General features: G+C 40.2%; 1 protein-coding gene across 5 annotated transcripts in view; it reads left to right on the forward strand.

The window, feature by feature from the left end:
- The window catches only part of TRANK1 (tetratricopeptide repeat and ankyrin repeat containing 1), a gene marked incomplete at its 5' end in the record, with an annotated part of 101363 nt that overhangs the window by 62002 nt on the left and 19247 nt on the right, over positions 1-20114 (forward strand). For 2 of the 5 annotated variants that reach the window (XM_081283720.1, XM_081283718.1), the window contains 8 exons: positions 3036-3197; positions 6052-6306; positions 7631-7807; positions 8904-11810; positions 14565-14764; positions 15058-15195; positions 17776-17847; positions 19393-19539. In XM_081283720.1, coding sequence (XP_081139846.1) covers positions 3036-3197; positions 6052-6306; positions 7631-7807; positions 8904-11810; positions 14565-14764; positions 15058-15195; positions 17776-17847; positions 19393-19539 — 4058 coding nt within the window. The remainder of the gene's footprint in view (positions 1-3035; positions 3198-6051; positions 6307-7630; positions 7808-8903; positions 11811-14564; positions 14765-15057; positions 15196-17775; positions 17848-19392; positions 19540-20114) is intronic. The other 3 variants (XM_081283721.1, XM_081283719.1, XM_081283722.1) reach the window with 2 other exon arrangements.

A 20114-nucleotide genomic window follows, 5' to 3' on the forward strand; every position in this document is an offset into this window, starting at 1 on the left:
GTTAAGATTATAGGTTATTGCCTTTACTTGCCTTTTGTGGCCACCAGCAGATGGCAACCATGTCCACTTTCCCTAGTGGCTGTTGCTGCTCAGCTCTTAGGACCAAGAACAAGCAGATTGGAACCTTTGTCTTACTAGCACGGTGCCTTTTCAAGTGAGCTCAAGTTCAGACCTCTGTGGGGAGCCAGATGTATTTTGCTCAACACCAAGACAGTGCTTATTTCCAATTAATGCAGATGTGGGGTTTTGATTTAAAAGATGTCCATTGCATTTTCTCCTTTTTATAAACCTATGTTTTCATTTGTTTTAGGAAATGTATGAAATGTAGCAAAGGAAATATTAATTTTTATAAATATACCTCTCGGAAAATTAATATATTTGGGATTTGGTTATTTAGTCTAATTCTATGCATTTACAATTATAACATTTTTATTTTCTTTTATAAAAATGGAATGGATATATTAATTGAACCTGATCAAATTGTGTGTAATACAATTTATCAGTTTTGTCTTTTATACCTTAAAAAAGGTATTTTGGGCAAAAATGAAATGATTTATTTCTATTTCCTAATATTTCCCAGGACTATTGTAACTTCAGAAGATCTCTTTAATTTTTAATTTCAGATTTGCTGATATATTTTTGCTAAATATGGTAATTATAGAGAATTATACAAATATAGTGTTATACGGAAACAAAATTTATTGTAATCACACTTTGGCTTGTTTTCATTTAGTCTTGTTATTGTTTAATTAATAGTCATCTTTAAGAAAAATCTGTAATTATAATGCATAAGCAGCTTCATATCCTGATGTTTCTTTGTCTCTTATTAAGCTTATAGGAAATTTAGGAAAAAAGAAAAAAAAACAGAAAATTTTAGTGTAACAAGTCACCCACCACCTTACTTCCCAGGGACACCATTTGTCATATTTAGAACTTTCCTTCTATGTATTTTTGTGTTGTCAGTAATATTCTTTGATTTTTTTTCCTCTAATGCCTGGAGGTTTCTCTAATTAGGAACTGCCTTCTTAACTATCTAAACCATCTAATGTATTTATAATACTGCATCTAATTATCTCTATTGTCAGCTTAGCACATTTCTGTTCATTTTCATGTGACTTTTATACTAAGCCAGTTTTTCTGGAGAAAGAATGATCTGCCTGAAAAGCTTTTAATGGCATGGTACAAGGGGGCAAGCAAAGGAAATTCTTCTTTTACCAAAGGTCCTATTTTTTTTTTCTGTACTGTAAGGTTTTATTGTTTTCTGTGGCTTCATAGTTATTTTAGGATGAAGGTAGGAGGATACATCCAGGGATGCTAGCCAGACATCATTCCACCACCCACATGTTTTCTGTCTCACAATAAACTTCTAGCTAAGGTGATGTGGGCTCATCTGGCAAATGGTTACCTTTTTCTCTTCTCTGGAGTATTGTAGATTTTACTTCTCCCTGGTGTCGAAGCTCTCTTGATTAGATGGCAGTGAATGTTTGCCCCAGAAGTTGGTGCATGGATATTTCTGGTGTTCTGATTTGATTTGTTGAAATGGTAATCCAGGTGTGCATCAATAAGGTTGGCATTCCCTGCCTGCCCCATTGGATCCTTTTTACCATTTCTGTGTACTTCCCAATCTTTGAGTTTCTTCACTTTGAAAAGCCAGTTCCTAATTAAGGCTTGTTTTGTTTTCAAGAAATGTCTTTGAGCTTATAGAGCCTGTTTGGCTCATACTCCTTCAAACCAGAGGTGCCTAGGAATTTCCACTCTCCCATTGCAGCCCGTAGGCAGTGACTGATAGATGTGAAAATATGAAAACCCATTTCCCTTGTCTTACGTGGAGACAACTCTGAGGTCTGATTCATACTCCAGAACTCCTCTATGAGATGAGGCAAGGACACCCTCTGTGGGACTTTGCTTGAGCTTACCTTCTCAGTTGGATTCCTCTTCCACTTTTCTTTGGCTTCCCTACTTACTACTTTGCTGGTCTTCTTCCTTAATAAACTACTTACACACAATTCTTTGACTCTGGATCTGCTGCTGGGCAATCTGTTTGAAAATAACAATGTTTTCATTATTTGCACCCATTTTCAAGTAGTCCATCTCTTTTAATGTGTCTATACTTTGATAGAACATGACACTGGACATTAATTTATGTCTTTACAACCATGATAGCACTTCTACTGTGAGTCAGGCACTTTTCCTTTGGTGAGAAAACAGATGTCTACCTGTGCTCTCCTATCTGTTCAGTAAAAATGCTTTTTGAGGATATAATTTGATTTTAACATATCATCAATAGGTGTTTTGTCATTGTGACTGTTTCCTTGAATAAGTTGAATCAAGGAGATATTATCTTTCTTGGCCAGCAAGATGACTCCTTACTTAAATTGGCCTTTCCAGGTTGTCAGTAAGACATACAAATTTGAATGGCTAGCATATGGTTAGATGATGACATTGCACCAAGCCACCTTTCTACTGTTTACTTTCCTGAATTATTTTATTAGTTATCTAAACAGACTACCCAAATTTATTGACTAAAAAAAAAAGAGTTTGTTTAGCTCTAGATTCTGTATGTCAGCAGTTTAATTTGGGCCGTTCATACTGTTTTAATTGAACTCCTTCAAGTGTCTGCAGTCTTTGCTGATCTTGGCTGGATTCTTTCACATCTATGAGGCCTCAGTTTGGACAACAAATTTCAATTTGTTCTATGCTGTCTCTTATTCCCCAGCAGGCTAGCCTGGACTTGTTCTTGTGGCAGAGGCCAGGTCCAAGAGCCAATAGAGGTATACAAAATTTCTTGATACCAGGCTCAAAACTGGCACAAAAATCACATCTACTGAAATATACTGGTCATAGCAACTCTATAAGCCAGGCCAGAATCAAGAGACTGGAGTGGAGAATAATCCACATTTCTTGATGGAAGGAGCTGCAAAGTCACATTGCAAAAGATGTGAAAAAACAGAGGGGAAGAGAACTGTGGTTATTTTTGCAGTCTACCACAGCCGCGATGTCTGCATTCAGAAGCATCACGTGGTGGTGTTTTGCAGGACTCAGCAATGGTGATGGACCCACTAGTGACAGCGACATTTTCCGGAAGACCTCTGAGCAACTGGTGCAGTACATGAATTCAGGAAACCGGTTATTGCATAAAAACTTTCTGAAGCAGGAAGTAGTTCAGAGGTTTTTGCGCCTCCTTTCTTCTTTGCAAGGTATTTTTCTTCACAACATTCAGTTGTGTTAAAGATGATCTGTGCCCATTAACTTGCTTTTCCATGGACTGGGGATGTAGCTCAATGGTAGAAAGTATTCTTAGCCTGGGTTCAGTTTCCAGTGCCACAAAATCCAAAACCAAATTCTATTCTAGTATCTTTTAAAAATTATTCTCTGAAAATAAAGGTAATGCATCTATATCTAGAACATTCAAATAACACAAAGTTCTTCAGTGAAAAGTCTATCCAGGCTGCATGATAGATATTAGTTTCTAAATTCCATCCCCAGAGGCAACCATTGGTACTAGTTTTTCATGTAAACCATCTTAGTGATTCTTTGCATATGCAGTCACTTTTTTACATACCATAGTTGTTTCTTCTATAGATAATGGCTAAATGTTGGAGTATAGGTTATTTTAGAATTGAATGTTGAGTTTGTGTTTATGCTGACACCAGGAAACTTCCCCCAAAGAACTTTAGATGACAAACTTTAGATAATTATGACATGTTTTAGAAATTCTAAGTTGCTGAAACTTAGCATTTTAAAGATTGACATTTCATAAGGCTGAGATGTCTCAGTTTTACACAATGTATGGGAAGACATGACCAGAAGAGCCAGAAATGCTTTTCAGGATATATAGCAGACCCTAGTATTTAAGGCTTGAAGTTTTGTGTTTGAGTCTTAGCTCTACCACTTACTCCATCTATGACTTTAGTTCAATTACCCGATTCTTTAAACTTCAGTTTTGTCATCCTGGACTCAGCTGGGGAGCTAATCTCATGAGATAATGTATAGATCACCTGATCCAAAGTCCTCTACATAAAATGTTAATGCCCATTAGCTTTTAGGGTGAGTTGAATGAAGTTGGATTGTAATATTGGGCTCGTTGTATATGAAAGAAATGGGTCAGAGACAAATGACACACACAAGACCCTAGGATGGGCCCTCCTTATATGAGATATATTAGAAGTGGACATTCTTTACAAATTACATCTAGGGAATCCTCTTGATTTTGGACTTAATGTCATCTGACACATGAAGTCATTTCTTTTATACTTACTTAGGGTTATACAAATAAAACTTGACCTTGGTCAAAATCTTATCACAGATGGGAATGTTACTTTTGGAATGTCCTTTGTTTCTTAAGGTCTATGTTCCTGGGCTTCCTTTGTTTCCCTTTGGGGGATCCTGTGGGTTAGTGTGGGATCCTCTGTCTCTGGCTAGGGTCTTTCTCTTTTTCTCTGTGTTCCATACTATTTATGTCTTTCCTATTGGTCTTCTCACAGCTCTCTTCCAGAGTTCAGTCTTTAATTTACTTAACTCTTTTGATTCTTTATCTCTTTTTACTTTTTCTTCTCTCCTATTTGTGTCCTTAACTGCTCATAGGGTGGGATGTTGATAATTGTTTCTATTGGAATTTACAGAGTCAAATTGGTTTAAGTTGTCAAAAAAGTAACTTTTAAAAAATTTTTACTTTCATGCTAGAAATGCCACTAGCACACATTCCCTCCCATCTTCAACTCAGCTGTCCTCTGGTCAGCTTTTATCTCAGACTCTCAGTGGGAACAAGTCTAGATCTCTTAACCTGTGACTCATCCAGCATTTCTGGACTTGTGGACCCATTTCTCTTTCATGGCAGTTGGAAGAAAAGTCCTAGGCTTCACTTTTGATCACAGTGTGTACCTCAGAACCAATAATTGATCAGGAGGATGGAGAGTCTTGATTGGCTCAGGCCCAAATCACAGGCTGCCCTATCCCTTTCATATCTCAGTAGAATACTGGAGGGTGGGAGTGTGGTTACCAGAAGACCAGTGAATAGATTCTGTGAAACAGAAATTGTGAATGTTTATTTTAAAAGTTTGCCTTTTATACTTTTATTCTAATCCTTGTTAAAATAAGATGATAGACTTGCCTATATTTAATTTGTTCTTATTTTAAATGAATATTTAAAATATTAAAATGAATATTCATTTTAGAAAAAAAATGGGAAGCAAAAACTAGCAAATGCAAATCACATTGCTCATGTTTAGGTAATTTTTAATTTCTTCCATCTGCTCTTTCTCCCTACTTTCTTACTGGTAGGATTGTCAGACCAAATACAGAATGCCCAGTAGAATTTGAATCTCAGATAAACAATTATTTTAGTTATATTCCAAATATTTCATGAAATACACTAAAAATTGACTTGTTCATCTGTAATTCAATTTTAATTGACATCCTATATTTTTATTTGTGAAATCTGGCAATCTACTTACTAAGGATCTGTTTTAAAGTTTTTCTCCCTCAAAATTCATCAAAAGTTTGGCATGGGATAACCATTATCCTGTCACTGGACATCAAAGACCAGATGGCAACACTTAATGTAGCATGATACAAAATTCAGAATGAGGGATCAACTACCCTCTATTATCCTACAACTCTACTTTTTAATTATCTTCTAGTGTTCCCTGTAGTTCAGTGCTTCTTAAGCAGGGCATACTCTTAATATTATGAAAAATTTAAGTCAGGATTTTGCCTGTCTCAAGTGTTTGCCCTGAACTCAATCAAGTATTCTGCCTTAAGAAGCAATTGTCAATTCTTCTATCTCTGAGGCCAGGCTCTGTATTCCCCTACGGTATTTCTAATGTCCTCCAGAAGCCTGTGAGGTCATTGGTTACACTAATGTTCAAGAGTGCTTAAGTGACTTACTCAAAGTAATTAATTATTTATTTGTTTATAGTTTTGCCAATATATCAATGAAAATATTGATCTGTAATCCTTGTTAGTTGCATATAAATATTGGGTTGTAGTTGGGGGAGGAAGAGAAATCATATGAACCGTTTGTGGAGTGTGGTTGATTCTTATTTTTAAAAGAAATTCCTCCTGACCTGATCTGTGACATTAATCGAGACTGCGCCAACACCTTCATCAAGTTCTTACTGGAAAAACAAAAATGGTCCGAAGTGCTTCTGCTGTTAACACGCAAAGTGAGTGGGGAGCCACCACCTGGAGATTGCCTCATCAAGGACTGCAACCTCTCAGACCTGGACATCTGTACCATCATCCCCCACCTCAGTGCCTGGGACCAACGGAAGACACAGCTCCTGGGCCGCCTGATAGACAGTGGAGGTGAGAATGCCCAGATGAAACATGCTGGAGTATTGTCCAGGTTGTCTGGACTGGTGGTCTGGCTTCTTCTTGCTTTTGGAGATACCATGAAATTCTGCCTCATTCTCTTTTTATCTTCATCTTTTTGAAGCAGCTATGAGGGTCAATGGATTTTTCTGTAGGAACTCTGAATTTTTGTGAATTTCAGTTATCCCTGTTCTCTTTCTGTCATATATAAGAATCATTAGGTGTATGGATGGTCCTTGGCTCTGGTTTGGCCCACAATGCTCATTTCTCCCTGGCCTCTGGCTTTTGGGTAATTCTTGTGGTATTCTCTTATAATCAATAGATTGGGATTTGAGATGCTTGTTTTTAGTGTGAAACAGCCAAGGAATTGGTGGATGGAAAATCTGTCATTTTAATCAAGAACAATCTCATATAACTGGGCATATGTCCAGAGTGTGCAGACATCTTGCTAGGTTGGTTTTATTTAAAAATTAATTTAGAAACACCAGCTCCTTTCCCAAACCTCCACTCATGTAAGAGGAAGTGCCCTTCCCTTTATAAGGAGCAGTAGCACTTAGGTCCTCAGTCCTCAGAATGCCATACCCAGTGTATGTAGAGCCTTTAGGCATTGCTCTACCCACTGCTTTCGGGAGGTAGAGGAAAGCCTTCTACAATTTATTTCTTCAAACCCCTATGTTCAGTGTTACTTTCTTTGCTCAAAAACTATAGTTGTCTTGGTTTCCTTTTTTTATTCCTTGGTTCAGAGCCTCTCCTAGGATCTGGTGCTAGGAACCAAGTCCCAGAGGTAAATGCATAGCTGCTGCAGATCTACAGAGGGTGAGGCTGCCTTGGTGGAGTTCAGAGAGCCTGTAGTGCAGAGGGTGTGTGTGGATTGAGTTCAAAGGAAGGTAATATTGGGGGCAGATAGGTGTCAGGAAGATGGCAATTGAAGATAGAAGCTTAGTAGAAGAAAAATGTGGGGAAGGTGTTCATGTCCTGCTCACTGATTGTGTGTCAGGTATGGTATTATGCAAGCATTAGGATTGCCATTATTCTGCATGTCCTCACTCTGAGGCAATGCATAGTGGGAACTATGGGCTCTGTGGTGGCATGAGAGGAGGGGCTGGAAGGGGGTGAGGCCCACAGACAGAGCACTTAGAGCAGCAGAGCTTTCAGCCTGAGGGTACTGGGGTGGTAGGAGGATCTTGGTAGTCAGGTCAGCAGCAGCTCCTCCTTGGCATCTAAATAGCAGAAACAGTCCCTTTCTCTTCAGGTGAGCCAGGATGTACCTCTTCCCAGGATGTCACTCACAAGTGCCCTTCTCTTCTGCCTTCTCCAGCATTGCCCGATGGTCTGCAGCAGAGCCAGGAAAGGCCACTTCTCATGTGCCTGAAACATGAGGACTTTGAGTTGGCTTTTCTTCTCTTGACCAAGGGTGCAGACCCCCGCAGTATTTCTCTCACTGAAGGGGATACTCCTTTGCATGCAGCACTCCACATCTTTTTAGATATCAATGGTAAGCATTGTTTTTTAAGTGATCTTTTCCTTGATGAGTGTTTTAGTTAGCTTTGCATCACTGTGACCAAAATACCTGACAAGAACAGCTTAGAGGAGGAAAAGTTTATTTGGGGCTCACGGTTTGAGAATTCTGGTTCATAGATGACCATTCCATTACTTTGGGCCCAAAGTGAAGTAAAACATTATGGAGGGAATGACGTGGCAGAGGAAAGCGTTCCCCTTATGGCAGCAAGGAAGCAGAAAACAAGAAGGGAAAAGGCAGAGGGGGCTGCAGAGAAGTTGTATCCTTCCAGGGCATGTCCGTAGTGACCTATCTCCTCCAGCCTCCCCACACCTGCCTACAGTTACCACCAGTCTGTTGAAACTAGGATAAGTTGATTAGGTTACATCTCCTATAATCCAGTCATTTCACCTCCAAGTATTCCTATAACACAGGAGCTTTGGGGAACACTTATATCCAAATCATAACAGGGTTGGAAGCTGGAAATTAGAACTGGTGCTGTGCTTTTTGATCTTTCCATTTGGGAAAATCATTGTCTGAAAAAAGTCTATTTCCTGGACAAGCATGCCTATATCTCCTGACCTCTCACCCATAGCACAATGAGAAGAAGTGACCATCATGATGAATGGTCAAGGTGGGCACATTGATTTTTAAATTCCAAAGTTGACTATTGGTAGCTGACAGACACTTTCCATTTATTTACACCTTTTTCAATAATCCTGGCATGCAGGATCACTAGAATATTATAAGGTGATTTCAGGACTTACTCCTGACATTTGAGTTGGGGACTTCTTTGTTGTCAAGAGCTATCTTGTGCATTGTAGGATATTTAGCAGCATCGCTGGTCTCTTCCTACTAGTTGCCAGTGGTACCCTCCTGGTTGTGACAGTCATGCCTCCATACATTGCCAAATTTTCTGTGGAAAGTAAATCACCATTGTTTGAGAACCCCTGGGTTATTTAATTGGGTATCAGACACCTGGGGGAGGTCAGTATTATGAGATGTCCCAGGCTGGCATCTTTATCAAACCTAGGTCTTCTGATCCCTGGGAAAACTGGCTCAGTACTCACAGGATTTTGTTTGTGTCTTTCAGCTGACACTGGCTTTAACTTCCTCAGCCATCTTTTGGATTTATTCTGGTCCAACCCCACTGAATATTACTACCTCAATCCTAACATCCAGGACAGCAATGGGAATACCCTCATGCACCTCCTCTTTCAGAAGGGCATGCTGAAGCGCATGAAAAAGCTAATAGACCTATTGGTGAAGTTTGACATCAACTTCAACCTGAAGAACAAAGAAGGCAAAGACGTACGGCACCGGATTAAGAAGAATGATGCTCTGCTTTTGGCCTGGAACAAAGCTCTGACAGAGAACAGGCGGAGGAGCAGGCAAGACTCTGCTGCCCACCTGGGGAAGCTCTCAAGGTCTTCCACTGCTGGTCATACATCTCAGCTCAAGTCCCAGGGTTCCTTCAAGTCACTGCCATATGGCACCACTGCCAGAACCCCCTCTGAAGGAGCCACAGTTCCCGATAGCTGGGAGACTCTCCCTGGTGCTCAGGTGACCAGGCAGGAGTCTGAAGCTATCAGGCCACGGTCCTTGAGAGATCGCCTTGTACAGGACATCACAATTTTGATTCAGCAGGTTGAAATGGATACAGCTCTTCCAGAGGACTGTCCTCAGTGCCCTGAGCCTCTGGAGGTAGGAGGTGTCATGGAAGTAAAGAAAGATAAACTCCAGCGAACCCTGAGTATGGGGAGCTCTGACAGTAGTGGGAACAATTCTGCTGTCCCTGAGGCAGGGGAAGGACATGCTCAGGCAGGTCCTGGGGCCTCACAGCTTGTTCCTGCTGGCAACAGAGGGAGGGAGGGCAGTGATGATCAGGACAATTGGAGCATGCAGGAAATCGAAGCATGCCTCCAGGATTTTGATAACATGACCTGGGAGATCGAGTGTACTTCAGAAATGCTGAAGAAGCTGTCCAGTAAGGTTATGACCAAGGTCATAAAGAAGAAAATTATCCTTGCTATTCAGCAGCTGGGGAATGGTGAGTGGACCCAGGGCCTGCAGAAGCGCCTAAAGCACCTGAAAGGAAACATCCGGCTCTTTGAAGCTAAGCTGGATAAAGGAGCGAGGATGTTGTGGGAGCTCGCCATCGATTTCTCCCCTCGATGCAGTGAGAACCCAGAGAAAATTATCGCTACAGAAAGAAACACGTCCTCCATGGAGAAATCAGGGCGAGTCTACACGGAAATCATCCGGATCTGGGACATTGTCTTAGATCACTGCAAACTGTCAGATTCCATTATGGCCATCTGCAGTGCCTACAACCGGGGATTGTCCTGTGTCCTGCGTAAGAAGCTGAAGGGTATCAACAAAGGCCTAGTTTCAACTAACATGAAAATCCAAAAGCGAATACCCCGCTGCTATGTGGAGGACACAGAGGCAGAGAAGAGCAGGGAACAAGTGGATCCGGAGTACTTTCCCCCGGCCAGTGCAGTGGAGACGGAGTATAACATCATGAAGTTCCACAGCTTTAGCACCAACATGGCCTTCAATATCCTCAATGACATGACAGCAACAGTGGAGTACCCTTTCCGAGTGGGTGAGCTTGAGTATGCTGTGATCGACCTCAACCCAAGGCCACTGGAGCCCATCATCCTCATTGGTCGGAGTGGCACTGGGAAGACAACCTGCTGCTTATATAGGCTATGGAAGAAGTTCCACATTTACTGGGAAAAAGCTGAGCAGGCAGGAAGCCCGCTGCTAACCAAACAGATGTGGCCAAAGAGAAAGTTGGAAGCAGAACCCAGAAAAGAGGGTCCAGATAGGGAGCAAAAAGAGGAAGAAGAAGAGGATGAGGAAGAGGAGGGTTCCTCTGAGGTGGAAACACTAGACAGTGTAGAGGAGGAGCAGGAGAGTGAAGCCTGTGCAGGGGGAGCTGGGGTAGAGGCAGTGGGGGATGGCCATGGGGTGGAAGGGTATCCATCAGAGCATCCCCACCAGCTGGAGCATTTGCATCAGATCTTCGTGACCAAGAACCATGTCCTGTGCCAGGAGGTACAAAGGAACTTTATTGAGCTTTCCAAGTCTACCAAAGCCACCAGTCACTATAAACCACTGGAACCCAATGTTCACAAACTCCAGGACCTGAAAGATGAGAACTTTCCTCTGTTTGTCACTTCCAAACAGCTGCTCCTCCTGCTTGATGCTTCTTTGCCCAAGCCATTTTTTCTGAGAAATGAAGATGGAAGCTTAAAAAGAACCATCATAGGATGGTCCACTCAGGAAGAGTTGACCATCCCTAATTGGCAAGAAGATGATGAGGAGGCTGAGGTGGATGGGGACTATAGCGAGGAGGATAAAGCTGCAGAAATGCGTACAGGTGACAGTGACCCCCGTGTATATGTGACGTTTGAGGTGTTCACCAATGAGATATGGCCCAAAATGACCAAAGGGAAAACCTCCTACAACCCTGCACTGATTTGGAAAGAAATAAAGTCTTTTCTGAAGGGTTCTTTTGAAGCCCTCAGTTGTCCCTATGGGAGACTAACTGAAGAAGCATATAAGAAATTAGGGAGAAAACGGTCCCCCAATTTTAAGGAAGACCGGAGTGAGATATATAGCCTCTTCTGTCTATATCAGCAGATCAGGTCCCAGAAAGGTTATTTTGATGAGGAGGATGTTCTGTACAACCTGTCCCGAAGGCTGTCGAAGCTCAGGGTACTCCCCTGGTCTATCCATGAGCTCTATGGTGATGAGATTCAGGACTTCACCCAAGCTGAGCTGGCACTGCTGATGAAATGTATCAATGACCCCAATGCCATGTTCCTCACCGGAGATACAGCCCAGAGCATCATGAAGGGTGTGGCCTTCCGCTTCAGTGATCTGCGCTCTCTGTTCCACTATGCCAGCAGAAACACTGTGGATAAGCAGTGTGCTGTCCGCAAGCCCAAGAAGATCCACCACCTGTACCAGAATTACAGGTCCCACTCTGGTACGTCTAGCATGGCTCACCTGCTGGGTAGGTGTGTGGGCATTGACCTGGGTGCAAGGGAGCTTTAGGACAGCTCCTAACATGCTTTTTCAGCTAAATCAAGAGTCACATTTTGGAGTTTGTTAGTAATTACACTCAGGAACAAGAAATCTTATGATTTCTGCCACCACTCAGTCAAAAATCTATAATTAAAGATGTGGTTGGGTGAAAATGGACTTCAAGTAATTCTTCCTAAGGAACTTGCCATGACATGGAAACATTTCAAGGGAATGCTTAAGCTGCTTTGAGAACTTTTGTTAAAATGCCTTGGAAGAATCTGTTTAATCTGGGTGAAGTAATATGCTAGTTACAAGTCATTAACCTTTAAAACAGCTTTTCTTCCAAGAAGGAGCAAAAAAATGGGGTGCTTTTTATTTTATTTCAGTTATGCCCCTTATCTGTGCCAGATGTGATGCTAAACAGCGTACATCTAGTACCTATGCTTAATCCTCACAACAGCCATGTGAGGTAGATATCGTTACCATTGTATAGTAGGAAACTGAGGCACAGAATGTTTAAATAATATGACACCCATATCAGAAAATTTCCTTTATGGTTTATAAGTGTTTAAAAATATTCTTTCCATTCTAAACTATTCATGAACAATATATGGTGTTATTTTATATATTTTATATATTTTAAAACCTTATTCAATAAGATCATTCCTGGTATGCCTTTCTTCAGCTATATTTTTGCCATACAATGTGTTTTTGAGATTTCTGCATGTCAATTACATGGCACTTGAGTTTATGCATTTCTTATTTTTTAAAGTATTTTTTTAGTTGTAGGTGGACACAATACCCTTTATTTTATTTATTTATTTTTATGTGGTGCTGAGGATCAAACCCAGTGTCTCACACATACTAGGCAAGCCCTCTACCACTGAGCCACAACCACAGTTCATGCATTTCTGACTTCTTCTATTAGTACTGTATTCTATGACTATTCTACAATTTGCTCTCCATTTTCCAGGGATGGATATTAGATTCATGTCAGCTTTTTACTGTGACATAATCTTTGCCTACTTTTAAAATAAGTTGTTTTTTTCTTATTGCTTTTTAAGAATTCTTTATGAATTTGCCTTCACATCTTTTGTTGATTTTATATATTGCATTTTTTTCTCCCATTATGTGAAACATTTTATTTTTTCTAATCTTGACATATACATTATATACATCTATCACACACATTTATTGAATATGTAGTGAATATATATGCTATGTTTAGTGAATATTTTTCCCATTTTTTAAATTATTTTTCAGGTTGAAATTCACATAGCACAAAACTCATCCATATTAAATGTTCAATTTAATGATTTTTTAAAATAAATTTACAAAGATATGTAACCATCACCACTATGTAATTCCAGGATATTTTTATCACTTCAGAAAGAAAACCCCATAGCCACAGAAATTGCTTCTCATTGCACTCTTTGTCCCATTCCATGGCAGCAGCTCACCTTTCCTTTTCTATGGATTTGCCAACTGTAGACATTTTATTTAAATAGAATGATACAGTATGGGGTGATTCCTGTCTGGTTTCTTTCACTTAGCACAATGTTTTCAAGGTTTACCCACGTTATAGTGTGTATCCATATTTCATTCCTTTATATGGTTGAACTTTTATTCCTTGAGTATGGCTACATCAACCATTACTTATCTAGTTTCCTGAATGATATTTAAGTGGATTCCAGTTTTTTAGCACGATGAACACTTGTGCTCTTGCATTTTCTGGCTCTTAATGAAGAGGAAAACACAATTGATTTGCTTAGATGCAACAGTTTCTACTGATGTCCATTTCATGGTGTTCTATTTAGACTATTATAATCTATGTATGTTAAGCAAAGAACACATGACCCCTAAGAGAAATGGAGAGATCTATGAAAATGTACATTCAATCCAGTTTCAGTCTCATCACTTGAAGGTGTTTATTAACTTCTCAGACCTGGATGCCCCCTTTATAAAAGTGAGATTGTCTCATTTGTCTCACTGGGTTGTTGTAAGGATTAAATGGAATGATTTCTATGAAGATGACTATTGTATGTTAGATGTTTAGTCAATGTCAGTTTCACTTAAATTAGAAAAGAAATGGGACCTGTGGGGAAAGTGCTTTGGAAAATATTTTCCCCTGTTCTGACAAGTTTTCTTAGTGTAGTCCTCTCTCAGCTGGCTATAAACCTGGAGGAAAAGGTGATAGAAGCCTTGGGTGTTGTCTCCAGTTAACATCCAGAGCTGCTGTTACCATGGTAACTTTGCTTCCAGTACTCTGAGCACCAATGTAGGAAGATAGGGTAATTCTTGTTTTCTTATGATAGTCTATATTGGTTTCTTTTATGGGCATTCAAACAGCTCTAATTATTTAGATTGCCTTTTTGCCTTGACTCTTCTTTAGGAGGTAATTTTCTCTAATGGGACTATACATTGGGGATAATGTCCCACAAAACTCTCTCAGCACAGCAATACATCTCTGCCTTCATCCATTGCACTCAGAGTAGTATGGAGCCTCATTGATAATCAAATGAGTACTGGAAATAAGCTTATAATTATACAGTTATACATACAGCTGGCACATGCTCTGGGGGCGGGGTGTGGAGAAAACAAAGCAACAACAATAAAGCAAAAAAAAAAAAAATCCAAAACAAACAAATAAACCTCCAAAATAAAAAACTCAACTATGTTGCACAGTATCTGACATGTGTCTTCTGTTTTATCTCAGGGATCCTCAATCTGGCATCAGGAGTAGTGGATTTACTTCAGTTCTACTTTCCAGAATCTTTTGATCGCCTTCCTAGAGATTCTGGCCTCTTTGATGGTCCCAAACCAACTGTTCTAGAGTCTTGTAGTGTAAGCGACTTGGCAATTTTGCTAAGAGGGAACAAAAGGAAAACCCAACCCATTGAATTTGGTGCCCACCAGGTGAGCTCCTTGGGATTGTATGTTTTGTAATAAAAGGAAGTTTGCAATTGAAAAAAGTTTGAGAGGCTGAATTATTCCATAAGGTAGAATTCAGTAGTCCATATCCCAGAGTGGATGAGCTCCAGAGATATGTGAGTATGACTAATTGTTTTAATATTTCCCTTGTCCTGACTGACCAAATCCATGCTGGCTGTTTCTCTTTAAAGACATTATTTAATTGCCTCCCACTGAAATAGATGGACCTTTATCATGGCTTTCTTTGTAGAATTTGATGTTGTTTTGTTTTACTTCAGGTAATTCTTGTTGCCAATGAAATGGCAAAGGAGAAAATTCCGGAAGAGCTGGGGTTAGCACTTGTGCTAACAGTTTATGAAGCAAAAGGCTTAGAATTTGATGATGTTCTCCTTTACAACTTTTTTACTGATTCTGAGGTATGTCACACTGATGTCTTTTCATATAACCTGAACTGAAATTCCCATTCTAGGGAAGAGAATTTGGAGCTGAGGATAAGTTTGTCACACAGGTGTCTTTTTGTGTTTTAAAGTACAATTTATTTAGTGTGGAGGTTGGGTTTTGACAATGGCTATGGGTTGTTTCATGGGATGTCATGGGCTGGTTCTCTTTGTTCCCAGGAAGGGTACTGGGAAAACCAGCCCATAACATGCTTTGTCTTGTCTTCATCTTCTGAATGCCTAGGATTCAAGTGCCAGTTTCCAGTTTTCATTAGCTACTGTTATCCTTGGCTCCCAGGGATTCCTAAGTTGGAGCAAGCTCTAAGGAGAGCCTTACAAATGAAGGCAAGGTTAGCAATGTCCATCCTATGAGGACAGAACTTGGCAAGGTCAGTTCATAGACAACTTCAGGAAGACAAATGAGGCTTGGCTCCTTCCTGCTGGATCAGGTAATATGGGGAACAAAAACCACTGCCCTGCCTGGGATCTCTCTATGGCATGGCTTCACTATCACTGCTTGCAGCCCAGGCAGACCAGGGCAGCCAGAGAGTCCCCAGGTTGACCCCCAGTGACCTCTGTGTCAGCCCATCATTTTGAGTTGGCTCTTGAGTCCTTATGATGGTTTTGCCCTTCAGCTTAGTTCATTTTGGGGAGAACCACCAAATAAAGAGCATCATTGCAGCTTTCCTAGCCATTGGTTTGATTTTACCATCTTTGGGTGGGGACTCAGGCTGATTGCTGACTGTGCTGTGGAGTCTTTTTTGGAGACTTAGCTGGCTGTGTCCTGGTCCCATTTGCAGAGTTCTCACTACTTATTGTGCATGCTTGAAGGGGCAGTTTTATACCTGAGTCAGGAGCACTGTCCGCTTTGACACCTTAAATCTGCCCCAGAGATGAACCTAGAAATAGAATCCTTACATTTTTCCTGATCTCTTTTAATGTCATGTTTGCCTTAATACCTATGGCCAATATTATTTAGGTGTTTTACAGTTTGTAAAGTATTTTTTAAATGCATTGTCTGACTCCACCAACCCTTTAAAGCTATGTTTATCATCATTTTATAAGGAAAACTGAAGGTCCCTGAGGTTAAGTAAATTAACCATAGTCATAATATAGGCAGTAGGGCCTGAAGACAAACTCATATGCTTTGAGTTATAACTCTTTCCCTTGTACTCCCTTTCTTTTAAAGCTTCACATGTGAATTGGCTGTCAGAACCTTCCACAATGAGCATATACTTGAAATTCCTTATGTACATCCCTTCTCTATCAAATTTTGCCAATAAAATCAGATGCACACTTACTAACCCTGGAATGATTTTGCATCTGAGGATTACCTTTTTTATTCTAATAATACATATATTGGTCATGGCTGGACTGAGGCTTTCTTAAAAGAGGAAGGAAGAAGACTTTGTTATTTCTGTTCTTTATTATAAAGTGCCAGTTGTATGCATGTGCCAGTATGAAACTGAAGCACCTGGATTTAAAGATCTGTAAGTTATGGTGGGTTCTGTTGGTGAACGAGTAATCTAGTTGTTTGGTCTCAACTTGATCCTGGAAATAAATAAGGCTGAACTCTGAGCTCCCACTAATGGTTCAGGGAGTTGCATGAAATTAAAAAAAAAAAAGAAGGAAGAGGGGAAAAGGGGGGCATACACCCCCAATATGAATCTTTTGGTTACATCAGCTTTATCCTATGTACATGGTAGACTTCTAAAACAACTTTTGATGTGGTACTTCCCAACATAAATGTAATCGTGCATTCCCGAACACAAAGTTCACCTTTATCACTTTATAGTCTCTAGCCATAAAGCATCTGTCAGCAAATGAGAAGAAATGCTTTAATAAAAGGAAAGGGAAGACAGATCAAATATATCTCCAGCCTTTGTGGGCTGGGGCCTAGGGTTTCTTTCGAGGTAACTGGCTGATAGTTGCTGATAGTTTTTGTTATTGCTCTTTGACATGGGCAACTGTGAGGAGCTTTTCTCTTTTACCTTGGCCTCTTTCTCCACCCCTGTTGATATTTCAGGCAAGCATTCTCTTTGCAGCATCTGTTGCTAGGGCTTGTGAGGTGTATGGACAAGGGTGGGGAGGGGAAGGCCTTGCTGTCCCTGTTTGTGATTCTTCTTTCTAGAGGATTTCTTTTGCTGTTAAACCACGTGGTTGCCAGGGCCACCTTATGAGATGGGGAAGGAACTAAGGAATGTTATACCAAATCTTTCTCTTGTGGGATGCTGCTTCGTCTTTGGGGAGGGGCAGTTATTTTCTCAGTTACCCCCAAACTATCCTTCTGGGGATTTGGAAGTATAATTACAATTTACACTCTGCTCCAGTCAGTGGGGTATCCTTCTTTTAAGCTCATGTGTGAATGGGACGTAAGGGACTTTGAAAACCCACAGATCTTATGGGTTAGCTAACTGGTTTGGCCAATGGACTTTGGACTTCAAGAATAAGCCCCTCAAAGGTAGGTTTGCTAGTAGAATCTAAGCGTTGGTCCCACAGGATGAACCTGGAAGACTTTTACATGTTGCTTTTTTTTTTTTTTTTGCCACATTGCTGTAGGCCAACATTCTTGCTACAAAAACACATGTTCACATATTCCTAAAAGTCTCCAACTTTGATTCATGGAAACAGGTCAGTCGTGTGCCATCTAACCAGCTTTTGCTTCTCTCCTTGTAGTTTTAAAATATACTGTGCTTCCCCAGCCCTTTCAAGGTCATCCAGTTTGCACCTCACATTGCCTGCCAGGAGTGTCCTCTGAAGTGTCAAGCACTTGTGTCTGTGTCTACTTCCTTGGCAAACAATTCTGCCAGCTAAATAGCTTCACAAAAAGGATAGTAATAAATAGTCTTGAAGGTTTTTTCCTAAACCTTTCAGCTACTTAAATGATTTCCTGATAAACATCTCTTTTTAGAATATAGTGATTAATTCCATAATTGATTAGTAGCATAACCATTCCTCTTTAATGGACAGTATTTAAGGCATTTAACATAATTTAACTGCATATTTTAACTTATGGGGTGACTTAGAGCAGGTAATTAACTATTGACTTCATCTTTTCTGCATTTTAGATTACATAGATGTTATGTAGATGGCAAAGAATACCATTTTATAAAAAGAAAAGTAAAAGCTAGGAGAGTTAACTAGCTACTCTTACAAGGTACAGTAAATTAGGAATTTTGTACTTCAAATACTGCATATAATCTAGGCACTTCAGCTTTGTTGGGATCTGAACACTATAGTCTGCTGGCCAAATCCAGCCCACTGCCTATTTTGTACATTCTGTGGACTAAGAATTGATTCTAAATTTTAGAGTTGTTGGAAAAAACTCAAAGGAGAATAATATTCCATGGTACATGGAAATTATATGAAATTCAATTTAGCGTAGCTTTATTGGAACATAGCACACTCATTCACTTACATGTTGACTGGCTGCTTCAGCACGACAGTGGCAGAGCTGAGTAGTTTCAAGAGAGGCCATGTGACTTGAAAAGCCAAAGTTATTTATTATCAGACCCTTTAGAGAAGAGAAATTTGCTAACCCTTGGTCTACACAGTGGTTTTGGGGTTTGGGTAAAGGGGAAAAAAATGTTAAAATGTCAAGCACTCTACTAGACACTTGACATTGATTATCTTATTTTCCCTACAAACTTGAGTGGTTCTGTTTTTGCCATTTTACAGAATGTGTGCAAGTTCACATAGTTAATAAGTAGAAGACCTGCATTTTTCCTGTCTGATCTCAGAGTCTGCCTTGTACAGTGCAACCCGCAGCACCTGATTTTTCTTCCATCCTTGGTAGAATAATTTAGGTAGAAATATTTGCCACATGTCTTAATTGCTGACCCTAAGTGGCATTTCTTAACAATGTTGTAAGAAAGGATGAGAATTTCCCTGCCTATACTACTTGTTGAAATTCTTTCATTAGAATAATTTCCTGGGCCCTTAGTGTTTTTCCCCAAGGTGGGCACTTTTGAGCTATATTGGCCAAGTGTGTAAGGGACCCTGCTTGTCAACCTTAGTCCTGCTCCCTTCTATTCTGAGGCCACAGGATGGACGCTTCCTCACAGCTAGGATTGGAGTCTTGATCCCAACTTCACTGAGTGAGCTAATCTCCATGAAGCTTGGGGAGGCAGTTCAAAAGCATATTTTGTTGGTCTTTAATTTGTCATTGTTGTCCAGGCTTACAAGGAATGGAAGATCATTTCCTCGTTTACACCTTCATCATCTGACTCCAGGGAGGAAAACTGGCCATTGGTTGAGGTACCCCTGGAGAAACCAAGCTCTTCTCAGACTCGGCCCCTCATGGTGAATCCAGAAATGTACAAGGTGAATTCTGCCATTTGTCTACACACTAATTTGACATGGAATTAGTAAACAAGGCCTATAAGAGAAGATGAGATGAAAAATATAGGCTTGCACGTTACTGGTCCTCCTTTACATCAGCAATGGGCTGTAGAGAATGGGAAAGGAAGGGACAGGGGTGTCAGTGTTGGTAAACTCCCTTTTTCTCAGCACAGAGCTAGGCTCAATAAATAAGGTACTTTCTAAAAGCAGAGAAGGGAGAGTAGTTCTTTTTGTTCACCTCTGAAACTCAGCTGTATTCAGAAATTTTGATGTGGTAATACTAATGATATGTGTAGTACGAATGATAGCTACAATGGTTTAATTTTTAAAAACAAGTCACAGCAATTATGTAACACGTAACCATTGCGGTAAACTGAATGAAGGGTGCGCTGTCTTTGTAACTTTTTACTATCTTTGTAGCTTCTGATATATAATTTCTTCAGAATTAAAACTTTAAAAACCTATATCAGATTCAAAAGTCATCCTGTGTTGATGGCATGCTCACTTACTTTCTCTGTGGGAAGGGATGGAGTTTCTCATAACTTTGCTAGAGCCTG

This window comes from Spermophilus citellus (genome assembly GCF_964194105.1).
Source record: "Spermophilus citellus genome assembly, chromosome: 3".
Classification (NCBI taxonomy): domain Eukaryota; kingdom Metazoa; phylum Chordata; class Mammalia; order Rodentia; family Sciuridae; genus Spermophilus; species Spermophilus citellus.